The 16,123-nt window shown below is 40.7% G+C and overlaps 1 protein-coding gene and 2 pseudogenes across 1 annotated transcript; all 3 read right to left on the bottom strand.

Annotated features, from left to right (window-relative positions):
- Positions 1–1,423: 1,423 nt before the first annotated feature.
- LOC143864742 (G-type lectin S-receptor-like serine/threonine-protein kinase LECRK2) lies at positions 1,424–2,209 on the bottom strand (annotated as a pseudogene).
- A 147-nt stretch (positions 2,210–2,356) lies between these two features.
- On the bottom strand, positions 2,357–3,715 carry LOC143864747 (G-type lectin S-receptor-like serine/threonine-protein kinase LECRK3). The gene has a single exon (XM_077375552.1). The coding sequence runs from the start codon at positions 3,713–3,715 to the stop codon at positions 2,357–2,359; it is 1,359 nt and encodes a 452-aa protein (XP_077231667.1).
- Positions 3,716–7,513: 3,798 nt separating this feature from the next.
- LOC143860812 (G-type lectin S-receptor-like serine/threonine-protein kinase LECRK2) lies at positions 7,514–10,201 on the bottom strand (annotated as a pseudogene).
- Positions 10,202–16,123: the final 5,922 nt, after the last annotated feature.

A 16,123-nucleotide genomic window follows, 5' to 3' on the forward strand; every position in this document is an offset into this window, starting at 1 on the left:
TACCAATGACGCTATCAACCCTTCGTTAATTCACGGCTGGTGTATATATAGTTTATCATTTCTAAACCCCGATCGCTATCAACCCTTCGTTAATTCACAGCTGGAAATCGCTACCAATTCATTGCATGTACGTTCTTGACGGGTTGTTCTTTTCAACCTTTATTTTACGCTGGGACCCATCAACATATATGGTGGGCCCAGTCTACATGTCTCTGTTTGGATTATTTGATTGTGATTTCTTCCTATCTTTGTTTGCTTGGTATTAAATCTAACGGTCGGAAACTGCTGATCAGAAGATTAACCGTTCATCTTGTGGGCCACCAAGATATACTTTGTATTTTACGGTATTGATCATGCTCCATCGGTGTACTGAGCCCAAGAGAAGGATTAGATCCTTGGCAATTGAAATTAGAATAGTAATGACAGAATTGGGTTCCTTATTGACCATTCAACTTGTGGTTTCGTAGGAAATTGAAATGACGATAAAGACATCGATCCGTTGGACACACATTTGATCCCACACACACTGCAAATTATTTTCATTTTTTTGGGAAGTAATATTCGCCTTTTTAAAAGAAAAAAACTTAGGACAGCCCTCTCTAGTGTATTTCTTAGGACTGCAACTTGGTCAGGTTTAGCCGACCCGAAAATAACATGGGTCGGATTTAGAAATCATGGGTCTTAGGTAGGGTCAGGTTTTAAATTGGAAAACCCGACTAAATCTTGGGCAGGGCCGGGTTTAAAGAAAAAAAATCTGAAACCTGACCCGACTCATATGGGCGTACTGTGACTTTCTTAAATATCTCTTGAATAACATTGCACATTATTTTCTAATATACTGATACGATTGTTTTTATTGAGGTAATCATGTCTGTAAAAATAGTGTCCTTAAATATATACACATGATGACATAAATTTAGAGATTTTTGGTGTGAAGATTTTTTTCCCCTACAATCTTTAAAGTCAGTCGCTATCCCACACTAAAAAATGAAAACCCGACCCATTGAAACCTACTATCTGCAAAACCATCCGGAGTTTCGTTTCTCTATTTGATTCAATCATTTGGACATCGATGGCTCTAATATTTGAAATTTTATTGCAGATGAAGTCCCTAAAATTTATTCTATCATGAATTAAATCCACAAAGAATTTCATTGGTCTAACATGCATTTGGGACAATGGATTCTCAACTTCTTAATGACCAAAGCACGCCTTGGTTAAAGATCAAATAGAAAGTAATATGTGACATAAATACGCTAAATAATGAATGAGTATAATTGCACATGTACACACACAATTGAACTAATGAAGGAGGACGGGTCTGGGGGCACCGAAACCTCAACTGCTCCTTCAAGCATCTGTGTCACTCTCTTCATGGAAGGCCTTAGTGATGGTTCTTCCTGAATACACCAAATTGCTACCCTCACGAACCTCTCCAGCCTCTTGCATTGCTCAGTGCCTCTTCGTCCTCCTCCACTAACAAATTCAGTCTCCTTTCTCTATAGCAATCATAAGCCCAATCCGTCAGTATCACATTATCCATGTCATCCAAATCCAGTTCCACGTTCTTCCTACAACAAGTTATCTCCAGCAGCAAGGTGCCGAAACTGTAAACATCCACCTTTGCTGTGATTGGCATGTTTCTAAACCATTCGGGTGCGACATATCCTCTTGTTCCTCTTAATCCTGTACTCGTTCGAGTCTGGTCTGCGTGCAAAAGCCTTGCTAGGCCAAAATCTGAAATCCTTGCAGTAAAATTGTCATCTAAAAGTATGTTTTGAGGCTTTATATCACAGTGGATGATTTGGGTGCCGCACTCTTCGTGCAAGTACGTGAGCGCTCTTGCAATGCCAAAGGCAATCTGTATCCGTTGGTTCCAGCTGGGCCTCGAACTTCCAAAGAGGAAGCTTGCAAAAGAGCCATTGCTCATGAACTCATACCCCAAAAGCCGTTGTGACCCCTCATAGCAGAATCCCAACAGTTAGACCAGATTCCTATGATGGATTCGGCCAATTGCAGTTATTTCAGCTTTGAATTCCTTGTCCCCATCAGCCACCAACCTTTCCAGCTTCTTGACCGTGATGAAATTTCCAGCATTTGATACTAGCATACCTTTGTAGACTGTGCCGAAAGCACCCCTGCCCAATTCTTGTTTGAACCCATCTGTAATTTCTTCAAGCTCTTTGTAAGTAAAAGAGCACAGGTTCATTCCTAATGAAATTTGTTCTGGCTGATGTCTAAGCAATTTCTTATGTTCATGAAGAAAACAACCAACAAAATGGCTACCAGAAAGAGGAGGTTGAGAATCACAGAGCTGCCTAAAAGCGTCGAAATGATGAGGATCAGAGTACCTCGATCACTCTTCCCATTGTTTTGAGCCTGAAGGAGAAGGAATTTGTGAAGTGGAATTACCAAAGGGTACTTCGATGAGAGCTTTTCCTCCAAAATCTGTATACATCTTCCCATTTGACATTGGTAGCTTCTTCGTCCAACAGTTTGCACCTTTGAAAATGGCGACTGCACAGGAACAATCACCCAAGCAAGTTTCTCTGCATTGGTCTTCGTTTATTGGAGTATACCATTGATACTCGGCTGAGGCCCAATTCGTGTTCAATATCTCCATCATTTGGAATTGAGGCCTAGGGCCTTTCCCTGATCCATTGGGCTCGCAGCTTTCTGAAACAAAGTCCGGTTTGCATCCCTTGAACATGTTACTGGGATCAGAGTACGAATAATTAGGTGGACAATTGCAACTAGGCCTTTGAGTCTCATCTAGTTTGCAGTAGCTGTTAAACCCACAAGCTCCGCTGCCATAAACATTGTTAATTGCCATACAAATGTCATCAGGCACAGACCATACAACAGATCCGGACCCAGCAGGCCAGTTTTTGTTGCTCGAGCCGTTCTTTGGGTAGACGTATTGCCTGAGAACCCCATCAAAATCGAGTGTCGCTCTGTGGTAGAAGTCTTTTGTTGAAACTATGTTTCCTGAAGTGAGGTTGTGTATGCTCCCATTTGTGTGCCTGAGGTAAATGTAGCCTGACTGGTTGAAGATCATCTGAGACTCTATTCCCATAGTGGCGGTACTCCAGTAAGAGTTGTAATGGGCCCTGGTAGGGAGATTTACTGTGTAAATCACGAAATTCCCGTCTGCCTGGAAATCGAGCTCAAACCTTCTGCTCGAGTAGTTGGTCTCTGTTTCATGAGAAGAGAGTGTGCTACTGCTGCCCATATCCAATATCTGCATAGGCAAGATGGTGTCCATGGAATGATCAAAACTCTGCCAAGTGATACCAGAATTCGAATTCCTGGGCACCAAGTTCCCGGTATCGAGTATGGAGGCAGAGGTGACACTACCGTTAGTGACTTGAGCCCTCCATATCTCTTGTCCTTGATGATTGCTTAGCACATGATTTCCACTGCTTGTCAACTTGTCTTTCGATCCATCGAGCACAAGACTATCTCTGTTTACAGACCAAACTATAGTTTTTTCTGGTACTTTGTTGAACCAGATTGCGAGCAAGAAGAGATTTTTGTCTACAACAGGAGTGAACCCGAATGCGAAATCACCAGAAGGCGAAACCCATGAAGAATTGTCACTGGTAGAGAGACTAGAACCCAAACTAATGCTACCATTAGTTTGAGCCATGGCAGAAAGTGGAAAAAGAAGAAGATTAAGAAAGAAAAACAGAGGATTATCAAGAGCAGATGCCATTTGAGATTAAGGATAGTATATGTTAGAGAAAGATGGGGTAAGAGAGGGTCGGTGGAGAAGATAAGCATCACTCCCAAGGTATCAAAGTGGAATACCAAGACAGCTGCCCCCAGCCCCTATTTACGGTTGTAAATATTGAAGGGATAAGGATGAGAAATAAGAGAGGTTATGGGCTTCAGCCCATATGGGCCCATACATCTAGTCCACTATCTATGGGCTTATATTAGAACATATCCAACAATCTCCTCCTATGTTCTACATATAACACAATCCAATAGATAGATAGTGTGATGTTCAAAATAAAATATTGAAGCATCCACAACACCATATGGTCTATATCATAAAAGATCTGTAATCCAACTGAAAATACGACTCCTTTTATGACAAACCACGAGTTTTAGATATACAATAATCTAAACTCAACCAAAAGGTAGTTGCACATATATGTGAACCCCTACTGATCTTAGATGAATTCATTCATGGGGTATGATTCTCATCGAAATCCATAATAAAGTTCCACAAAAAAAAATGAACTCTATACATACTGACATAAAAGCATAGTCTTCATGACTTTAGAAGATTTACTCATCAAGTAAGTCATCCTCATCAAAGTCAAAATCAAGACAAGCTCCTCCTTTTTCGCTAATCCCTGTGAATTACAAAATATGGATTTCATGAGAACGAATCCAATCATTTGTGTAACAACATGATTACACACATGAAAGTATCTAGTTCTACCTTAAGAAGAACTTAGTACAATCAATAATTCACGGAAGTATCTAGTTTTACCATAAGAACTTAGTACAATTCAAAAATGACTGAAAAAGTATCAGTATCATTATCACCATAAGCAGCATTATCAAGTTTCAATAAATAACAAGACCAAAATAGCTTGTTTTGCACAGAACTATTACACCATAATTGTCAAGTTTCAATAAAGAACAAGACCAAAAGTTGGTTTCTTTTGCAAACAACAATTTCATGTTTCATAAAATGTTAAGTCATCTTATCCATATTTGAGTCAAGTTGAAATCATCAAGTGTGGAATGTTCAACCCTTCCCAAACAGGCTAACCAAGTTTGAGTTAAGTTGTATCATCAAATGTGGAATGTACAACCTATCTCAAAAGAGGGTATATCATCAAGTGTGGAATGATATACAACAACTTTAAACATTTAAAGAAAACATATCAAGTGCCTATCTTTGGGCCATAAGGGAGATTCAAAAATTCAAACTTAACATGGATAATGTAGATTAAGTCCATAACATTGATAATGTTAGTTAAGTCCTGTCCACATAGATTTTAACCTATAAGTTAAGTCCTGTATACAGAAACTTTAATCAAGTTAAGTTCTGTTCACATAGACTGTAATCTATAAGTTAAGTCTTGTCTTACATAGACTGTAACTTCATCTCCCTCTGTCTTTACAGACTTTTAATCACATTTCCCTTACAGTTTTGAATAATCGATCTATGTTCAATCCCTTTTGTGAGAGCTTCGGCTTATTATCCTTTGATTTCGTATAAATCAAAGTGATAATCCCGTGTTTTTGAGATAAGTCAGCATGGCATTTTTCAGCCCAAGATATCTCCTCTTACCATTAAAGAGTGAGTTCTTCACAAGCTTGACTATCACAGAACACACTTAAGGAACTAATCCTTAACCGGGTCAGTGGAACATCCATAACCATAATTAGATTCTCTATCTCTTTAACTTCATTTGCAACTGAAGTTAGAGCATAAAGTTCCAAATCGACTTCCACACAACAGCAACAGATTTGCTGTCCTCTGAATCTGATCCCCATAATGCATCAGAATATTCTTCCACAATAAGTGGATGGCCAACATAATTTTGAGCATGCTCTTGAGTACTCGAAAGGTATCTCATCAGCCTCATAAGGGCATCCAGTGCTAATGGCCAGGATTGCTAGTCTAAAGATTCAGCATGCCAACTGTAAAGGCTATGTATGGCCTAGTGCAACACATAACATAAATGAGACTACCAATCAGTTTGGAATAATCTAACTGATTCACTCACTGTCTCTTCCTTAGTGATCAGCTTCTTGGTATAATCAAATGGTGTCTCAATAGGTTTGCACTCGCTGCATCCTCAAAAGGAAAGTAATTTTTCATATAATGGGCTAGGCCAAGGGTGATTCCTTGCCTTTCAAAAACTTACTTTCATACCAAGAATTGTGTGTTAACACCGAGGCCTATTATGTTGAATTCTTTACCCAAGGTTAGTTTCATTTCACTCACCATAAAGAGAGTTTGGAAATAAGAATCAACTGTATAAACCTAGCTTGACCCGAAACCCGAGAAACATGAACCCAACCCAAGCTATTTTCGGGTCGGGTAAAACCCGACCCAAGTTGCAGCCCTAGATGTACTGATCATAAGATTAACCGTTCATCTGGTAGGCCACCAAGAGGTAATCTGTATTTCACGGTCTTGTTCATGCTCCAACGGTATACTGGGGCCAAGAGTAGTAATAAGTAATTGGGATCCTCGTTGTGATCTGGACCATTCAGCTTGTGGGCCCCCACCACACTTTCCCACCTCGGGCAATTGAAACTGCTTTCTATTCTGCCTACCAAAAATGAAAAATAAATTACATGGGTTTTTTATTTGACTGGACTTTCCCCCTGCGGGTGGAATCCAATCCTATATGGACAAGGAATTCGTAGAGAAATAAATGAAGACAAGGACACTATTCTGTTTGACAGGCATTTGTGCTCACCACCATGGAAATTATTTTCTTTTCTTTTTTCCCAAACCAAATCGTTCCAAGGTGATAAAATTGCTAAATAATCGTTTAATAGTTTCATATTTACGCAAAAGTCATGCTTTTAGAAATTAATTGCCACAGCATCCCTAAACATTAGGGGTATAATTCCAGTCGGGTTTGTTGGATTTTGATTTTTCAAAATCATGAATTTTGAGTTAAAATTAGGGGCTGGTTGGATACGTGGATTTTAGAATCCGGGTTTTTAGTTTAAAACATTGTAGATTAAGCTGATGTATGCTGTCTTGACGGCGTTTTCCTTGAGGCGGGATGGGGACGGAGAGTGCAACATCCGGCCCCACCCCGTTGCCCCTAGCTAGAGTCACTAATTATTACTTTTAAACTTTTATCCAATTATGCTGACATTGGAGTTGTAATTTTTTATAATTTCTTAATACTGATCGTTGGCTTTAGTTGGCAACAAGAATCCGAATTCCTCCAAGCGCTCCAGACAAATCCGCTCTTATAAGGGGAAAGTAATCTCTTTTTCAAGGCAAAAAAAGGAAAGGTGGTGGGAGTATCCTGTAGCAAACGAAAGGTGGTGGGAGTATCCACGCAGGCTAATCTCTCTCTCTCTCTCTCTCTCTCTCTCTCTCTCTCTCTCTCTCTCTCTCTCTCTCTCTCTCTCTCTCTGTAGCAAACGAAAGAAAGAAGAGAGACATGGTGAAGGTGGTGGTGATTTTTTTAAGTTAGAGGGGTGGGGAAGATGAAAAGGTGAAAAGGGTTGTGCCTGGCTCCCTGTGTGCCGCACGTGTAGACCAATCTCTCAGCCTAATAGAAATCGGTCTGGATCTTTTTATCTAATAATAAAATAGAATGATTATAAGAAGAGGGCTGTAAATAAATGAAAAAAACGAGGGCTTTTCATTTGACTTTTGCAAAGAGAACACGGCGGTTTTTTTTTCTAAAAAAAATAGTATGCTTATGCATTCTATTTACAAAATTTGATTCAATTATTCTACGAAGAATTAATCCCACAAAGAATTTTATTGATCTAACATGCAATTTGGGACTTTTGTCAGTGGATTCTCAATTATTGTCCACAATACACTTTCATTAAAGATCAACTACATATAAATACACAGCAGACATACGACTCTAAATATTGAACGAGTATAATCACACATCTACACATATAAACACACACCCTTGTACTCGGAAAGAGAGAAGATGTTTCAACCAATTGAACTAATGAAGGAGGATGGGTCTGGGGGGCACAGAAACGTCAACTGCTCCTTCAAGCATCTGGGTCACTTTCTTCATAGAAGGCCTTAGTGATGGTTCCTCTTGAATACACCAAATTGCTACCATCACGAACCTCTCCAGCCTCCTAGCGTCGCTTAGTGCCTCTAAATCATCCTCCACTAACAAATTCAGTTTCCTTTCTCTATAGCAATCATAAGCCCAATAAGTCAGTATTGCATTCTCTATGTCATCCAGCCCCACTTCCACGTTCTTCCTACAACAAATTATCTCCAGCAACAAGACGCCAAAGCTGTAAACATCCACCTTTGCAGTGATTGACATGTTTCTGAACCATTCGGGTGCGACATATCCTCTGGTTCCTCTTAATCCTGTATTTGTTCGAGTCTGGTCCGCTTGCATAAGCTTGGCTAGGCCGAAATCTGAAATCCTTGCAATAAAATTGCAATCTAAAAGTATGTTTTGAGGCTTTATATCACAGTGGATGATTTGGTTGCCACACTCATCATGCAAGTAAGCTAGCCCTCTTGCAACTCCAAAGGCAATCTGTGTCCGTTGGTTCCAGCTTGGCCTCGAACTTTCAAATAGGAAGCTTGCTAAGGAGCCGTTGCTCATGAACTCATATACCAAAAGCCGTTGTGACCCCTCGTAGCAGAATCCCAATAGTTGGACTAGATTCTTATGATGGATTCGGCCGATTGCTGTTATTTCAGCTTTGAATTCCTTGTCTCCTTCTTCCACCAACTTCTCCAACTTCTTGACTGTGACGAAATTTCCAGTACTTGATGTTAAGACGCCTTTGTAGACTGTGCCGAAAGCACCGCTGCCCAATTCTTGTTTAAACCCATCTGTGACTTCTTCAAGCTCTTTGTAAGTAAACGATCGCAAATGCATTCCTAAGAAATTTTGTTCTGGTGGCGCTTGTTCTGGCTGGTGTTTTAGTAGTTTCTTCTGATATTGGAAGAAAACAGCCAACAAAATGGCTACCAAAAAGAGGAGGTTGAGAAACACAGAACTTCCTAAAAGGGTCGAGAAGATGATGATCAGAGTACCTCGATCACTCTTCCCTCTGTTTGAACCTGAAGGAAATGGAAACTGAGAAGTGGAATTTCCTCGGGGAACTTTGATGAGTGCCTTTGTTGTTCCAGTCTCTATCCTCCCATTTGAGAGTGGGAGCTTCTTCTTGAAACAGTCTACACCATTGAAAATGGCGACCCCACAAAAACAATCATCCAAGCAGAGTTCTCTGCACTGGTCTTCATTTATTGGATTATATCGTTCAGAATCAGACATCGGCCAATTTGTGTTTGGCAACTCTGTCATTCGGAATTGAGGTCTAGGCTCTTCCCCTGATCCAGCAGGCTCACAACTTTGAGGAACAAAGTCCGGTTTGCATCCCTTGAAAGGGTTACTGGAATCAAAGTAGGAATAATTGGGTGGACAGAAGCAACTAGGCCTTAGAGTATCATCTAGTCTGCAGTAGCTATTGAACCCACAAGCTCCACTGCCAAAACTATCCGTAATTGCCCAACAAATGTCACTTGGGACTGACCATTCAATAGACCAGGACTCACCAGCCCAGTTTCTGTTGCTTGAGCCATTCTTGGGGTATATATATTGCCTGAAAACTCCATCAAAATCAAGTGTTGCTCTGTGGTAGAAGTCTCTGGTTGAAACTATGTTTCCCAAAGTGAGGTTGTGTACGCTCCCATTTGTTTGCCTGAGGTAAATGTAACCTGACTGATTGAAGATCATCTGAGAATTGGTTCCTGCAGTGCCGCTACTCCAGTAAGCATTGTAAAGATAATTGGTAAGGAGATTTGTTGTGTAAAGCACGAGATTCCCATCTGTTTGGAAATGAAGCTCAAACTTTCCGCTCGAGTAGTTGGTCTCTGTTTCACGAGAAGATAGCGTGGTGCCCATATCCAATATCTGTGAAGGCAAGATGGTGTCCGTGGAATGATCGAAACTCTGCCAAGTGATACCAGAATTCGAATTCTCGAGCACCAAATTCCCAGTGTCGAGAATGGCAGCAGAGGTGGCACTACCGTTAGTGACTTGAGCCGTCCATATCTCTTGTCCTTGATTATTGCTCATCACAAGTTGTCCACTGCTCTTCAACTCGACTTTCGATCCATAAAGCACAAGATTACCTCTGTGTGCAGACCAAACTATAGTTTTTTCTGGTACTTTGTCGAACCAGATTGCAAGTAAGAAGAGATTTTTGTCTGCAACAGGTTTGAACCCGAATGCGAAATAACCAGAAGGTGAAACCCATGAAGAATTGTCACTGGTAGAGAGACTAGAGCCCAAACTTATCCTACCCTTAGTTTGAGCGATGACAGAAAGTGGAAAAAGAATAAGAGCAAGCAAGAACAACAAAGGATTATCAAGAGCAGATGCCATTTGAGATTAAGGATAGTATAAATTTTGATAACAAGAGAAGGAATTGCTGATCAGCTGGTTTACATGGAATTAGAGAAGGAATTGTGATCTAATAATTCCCTCTGCTTGTTTTTTTTTCTTATAGATGGAGATAATATTGTTGGTTCTCTATGTCTAGTACAACAGACTCTTGTCTTTTTGGCTTCCACAGCGACTTGGAGTGATCTACTGATCTTGACCGTCCAGCTAATTTTAGCCACATTGTAAAACATAGGGAATTCAAAGTTAATAGCTGTTAGATTAGTAACTTGCTTTTGGGAATGGACCGTCAACAAAAGTTGAAAGCAACATTATACTAGAAGCTCTTGATCAGATATGTTTAGGACCATACGATTATCGCGTGATTTTAGGCCTATGACCAACCAAAGAGGAGACACCGTTTTATGCACGGCTCGAGTGTTAAGACGGATTATACACTAATCTTTGGTGTATATTTTTAGTTTATACAGGTTATCATTTCTTAACCCTGATCCCTATTTTTAGCAAAATATTTTAATTTAATTTGGTGTATTTTTTTAGTTTATACAGGTTATCATTTCTTAACCCCGATCCCTATTTTTAGCAAAATATTTTAATTTAATCTGGTATGCAAGTGGGGTCATTAGCGACTCTTTGGAAGTCAAGAGTGGAGAATTTTTGCAACTATTATAAACTTAATTTGTAAATAATTATATTTAACATTCAAACAATTTGGAAATAAGATTATATTGAATTAATTTTTAGATCGATGTGCCCTAAAATATATGGTAAAAATGTCAGTTAGAAAGATGGAGCATGAAGGAATATAATTCCATAAAAAGTAAAAGATAAAAAAAAGGCAAGGAAAAATCATATGAAATATGGGACTCAGTTTCCAAAAATAAATATAATGTGTCGAATGACAAAAATACCCTTTTTCAAGGTTTTTTTAAAAAAAATAAATGCCTTATCCACTAATGTTGTCATCGGCCGCCTACGGTAAATGCCGATTAGGGTTTTCTCATCTAGCTGCTACGATACAAGAGGGAAAAAAGTGGTCCATCGGCATCAGATGAAGCCTCATGCAATATGAAATAAACTCCGCCTCCAAAACGGATGAAGAAGTCATGCTTCCGCTTATCCATGACATACTGCGTCCTTCTCCGAGCATGAAAAATGTATCTAGAAGTGAACCTATGGATGTCCTGACAGTCAAACAACTAATCTATTACAAACATTAGAGGGCGAGGCAAGCCTTGGCACAACAGTAAGGTTGCTTCATTGCGGGTTCGAGTCACGGAAACAGCCTCTCTACAAAGCAGGGGTAAGGCTGCGTACATCTAGCCCTCCCCAGACCCCACAATGGAAGGACCTCGTGCACTAGGCTACCCTTTTTTTCTGCGCTAGCGGACCACCTTTTGCCTTCTAGTCTTTCCTCTAATGATGTATTAGCTAGGCAGAGAGAATCCAATCATCGTCGTCAGTGGCATCCGGCAGCTAGAGTTAGGGCCGACAATTAAACCAGTGAAAACGGGGATCCTCCCCTCGAGACGGGGATTCCCCGATTTAAGTGGGGACGAGGATTAAAAAATTCCCCAAAGCAGGGATGGGGATGGCTCTGGCCCCGCCCCGCCTCATAATCCCCATGCAAAATTGAATTTTTTGCTAATAAATTTGGGTTTGCTGCTTTAAATTTGTGTAGCCGCACTTACCATAGAACAAATTTCGTTTGGTATTCCTAAATTTTCCTATTATCTTCCTCAAATTCATTTATATTAGAATGTTTCCAATAATAAAATCCATCAAACACGTTTTCCCGTAATGTGCAAGGCGGGGAAGGGGATGGAGATTGGATTTTCCTTCGGGGCGGGAATGGTGATTCCCCGCCATCCCTGAAGCAGCGACGGGGAATTTTCCTTGAGGCGGGGATGGGGACGGAGAATGCAACATCCCTCCCCGCCCCGTTCCCCCTAGCTAGAGTCACTAATTATTACTTTTAAAAATTTATCCCAAAATAGGGTTATTTTGGTGGAAGCCCCAACAATTATGCTGCCATTGGACTTCTTTCTTCTTTTTTTTATAACTAGTTGCAGACCTGTGCGAAGAATAAAATTTTGCAACCCGTGTGATGCACAGGATTTAAAAAGCTAAAACAAAAAAAAAAAAAAAAAAAAATAGATAGAGAGAATAGTTGCAAAGAGAAGAAAAAGGAAAAAATAAGAAAAAAAAGTTACTAATATTTTTTTTTGAAGAAGGCAACAGAATATATATTTATATATATGAATAAGCAGAACCGAGATGGTCCTGTCGGAACAATGAGCAAATAAAATAGCAAGACAATGACTCAAGGGGGGAGATAGTCAAAACACTCCATTTCGGCCCGAGAAACACCACTTTTAGCCAGAGAGTCGGCTGCCACATTGGCCGATCTCCGGACATGCTGAAAGACCATGGAGTAGCCCTTTCCTCTATCCTCTATCTCCTCAAAGAAAGGCACAAATCTCCAAGGGGGAGAAGCATCTCCCGAAAGCCAGCGAATAACATTTACGGAATCGCCTTCGACTATCAGACTGTCGCACTCCAAGCGAGGCATGGAAAGAATCCCACTGTGAACGGCTCGAACCTCCGCCTCAGACGAGTCGGCAAATCCAAGAGGCCCTGAATAGGCCCAAATGACTTCCCCTTTGTGATTCCGACATAACCCCCCCACTCCAGCCGCCCCTGGGTTACCGATAGAGGAACCGTCAAAATTGAGCTTCAGAGACCCCGGTGGCGGGGGGGACCATGAGGGTCGAGATTGCACTTTGGTAACCGATTCCATGCATATGGTTGACCACCCTTCCCAAAGGGCATACGCAGAAACAAAACGAAAAAGAGGAAGTGAACGGGCCCAGGAGATGACCGCTGCTACCACCTGTATATAAATCCAATATGGGGACCTGACTTTCCCTTCAAAGACCCGCGCATTCCGCTCTTTCCACAAGAACCACCAGGAGGCTAAGAGACACATCTTCCACAAAATTCTACCTTTCCTCTTCCACGGAGCCCAGTCCCAACTCCTAAAAAAGTTACTAATATTAAAGTGGTAGAAACGATACAAAAAAAAACCCCACCATCGAATAGATTTAAAAAAAAAATACTAAAACAGATCTTGAAAGCAAAAAAAGTTTTAAAGTCAAATTGAACCCAGTTAAGTTGTAGATAACTGTAAAAATTATATCCTCATATAGTTGGCACTAAACATTTGATGGGACTAACCTAATTCAAGTTATTTCTAAAATATTTGTAGGGTAATTCAAACAGTAAACACTTGACCTCAAAGCTGCAACAATCTGGGAATTAATGGGGAATTTCTAATTATATAAGGCCCTGATGATTGGATTGCAGGAACCCTATTCACATCACGACACCAGCAGAAGCTGGCCCGCCAAGATTGACGCAAGACACGAACCATCCACGAGAGTATTTTAGGGTTCAAAATACTGGAATTTGAAGGAATCGATGTGAATTGCGTGTCTCGGCGTTTGAGAGTTACAATTTGAGAAAATCGTGGAGAGCGTTTTCAATTATGAATTAACAATTCCACGTTGGGACTGCATCTCTCCTTCCCACCCATCCGATGCTTCCTTCTCTCATCCTCTTTCCCCTTAGTTTAATTGGCCCTTTTTTCTTTTTCTTTTTTGTTAAAAATTCAGCAATAAATTGAAAGGTTGGTAGGGATATCATAAACGAATCGACCACAATTTTGACATTTTTTCCTTGTGAAAGATGCAAGCCATCTATATAGTCCATGAATATACTGGTCCAAGCCTGTGACAGTACTGGCAAGGGCTGAAGTTAGAGGTGCAACTTGGGTCAGGTTCAACCTGAACCCGACGAGTTCAACCCAAACCTGACGAGTTCAACCCGATTTTTGGGAGGGTTGGGAAATGGGGCACCCCGACTGAAAATCGGGTTGGGTCGGGTTGGGGAATGGGGCAACCCGACCCGAATTGTAACCTGACTATTTTCTGCAAGTTTTTTATTTTTTTTCAAATTTTAGTAATATTTATGGTTTTGAATAGGAAGGATATTTCATCACTATTGATATTGAGAAGGGGATGCAAGATGGACAAGTAAGCTTCATAATGGTTGATACTTGGTGCATTATATATTTACACACACACACTAACTTGTGTACTGTTTCTAAAATTTTAAATTACAGAATGTCTCTTGTGCTCTCAGTAGTGTTCAATCTACATTTATGCACCTAATTTCTGACTTTCTATATTGGGTCCATTAGTGACTTAACTAGAAACTAGTGCACCACTATATCATTGACCCTTCATTTCTGACTTTCTATGTTGGATCCATTAGTGTCTTAATTAGATGAATCATATGACATCCTTGCATATCTTCTGAGGAAAAATACTGGCAGCAGAAGTACAAGTGGGCACGATTCAATATGGAAATCCGGTCGGGTTGAGTTGGGTTGAGGAAATTGTTCCTCAGGTTGGGTCGGGTTGAACCTCTCCGGGTTGGAATTTGGGTCGGGTCGGGTCGGGTCAGGTTGAATCGGGTCGGGCTGGAAAAATGGGTTCCTCGGGTCGGGTCGGGTCGGGTCGGGTTGGAAAAATAGGGTCCTCGGGTTGGGTCGGGTTGGCCCCAACCCAACCCAACCTGACCCTAGTTGCACCCCTAGCTGAAGTAGATTGGCGCTTGCCATTGTCTTACCTTTGTTTCGTTGACATACGCCACATTTTCCTCAAATTTTTTGACTTCTCGTCGCATCCCCTTCCAATAGAAGGCTTGAGATATCCACTTGTATGTGCGAAAAAATCTTGAGTGTCCAGTAAATGGTGAAACATGGAGTTCCTAAAGTATATTGAGATTTTTAGAAGAGTGAGCGACCAACACCATTCGCCCTTTATATCTGAAATATGTCGAGTCCCATGTGTAACTTGCAATGGCAGGCGGCAGCAAGGTCTTGCTATAATTTATGAATAATACTTTGAATGGCAGGATCACAAGTCTACTCTTTGTGAATGTCTACAAGGTCATTGAACACCGGCATCGATATGGCTACAAGTGATGCATTTCATGTATACATGATAGTGTGGTGACCTCTACGTTTTCAGCCCCTATAGATGATTTCATAACCATAAACCATCAACTTAGAGACCCATTTGTGCTGCTCCATAGACGAAATACATTGTTCCATTGTATATTTTACTCTCTTGTGGTTAGATCCGCTCGAGTAGTTGGTCTCTGTTTCACGAGAAGAGAGCTGCTCCATATCTGCGTATGCAAGATGGTGTCTGTAGAGTGATTGAGACTCTGCCAAGTAGTACCCGAATTTTAGTTCATGAGCACGAAGTTTCCTTTGTCGAGCATGGCGGCGGAGGTGACACTACTGTTGATGACTTCAGCCCTCCATATCTCTTGTCCTCGACGATTGCTGAGCACAAGCCCTCCATTTCTCGTCAACTCAACTTTCGATCCGTCTGGCACCAAATTATCTCCATTTAGTTTATTTAGGCACTTTGTCAAACCGGATTGAAAGCAAGAATAGATTTCTGCCACCAATGCGAGTGAACCTGAATGCGAAATCACCAGAAGGATTAACCCACGCAGATTTGTGAGTAGTAGAGAGACTAGAGCCCAAACTTATGGTGCCGTTAGTTTGAGCAATGGCAGAAATGAATTGAAGGAGAAGCAAGAAGCAGAGGTCAAAAAGAGCAGATGCCATTTGACAAAATGTATAGTATAAATTTTGATAAAAAAAGCAGCAGCAGGAAGCTGAATTGAAAGCTTGTTCTAACAATAGGAGGAGTAGGTGATGGTTTTTGCTGCTTTAATTGCCTTTTATACCCAGAAAAAAACTATAATTTGGACTGAAAACAACATAATTTGCCTATCTGAACTTGTTTATTATTGATGGATTAATGTGCTTCTTTAACTGCCTCTTCTGCATTGGAGGCTTAAAAAACCAAGGATATGAAGAATTAACCCCACAAAGAATTTCATCAATCTAACAT

This window comes from Tasmannia lanceolata, unplaced genomic scaffold, assembly GCF_043159265.1.
Source record: "Tasmannia lanceolata isolate RefF3 unplaced genomic scaffold, GAP_Taslan_0.1 ptg000003l, whole genome shotgun sequence".
In the NCBI taxonomy this organism is placed as follows: Eukaryota; Viridiplantae; Streptophyta; class Magnoliopsida; order Canellales; family Winteraceae; genus Tasmannia; species Tasmannia lanceolata.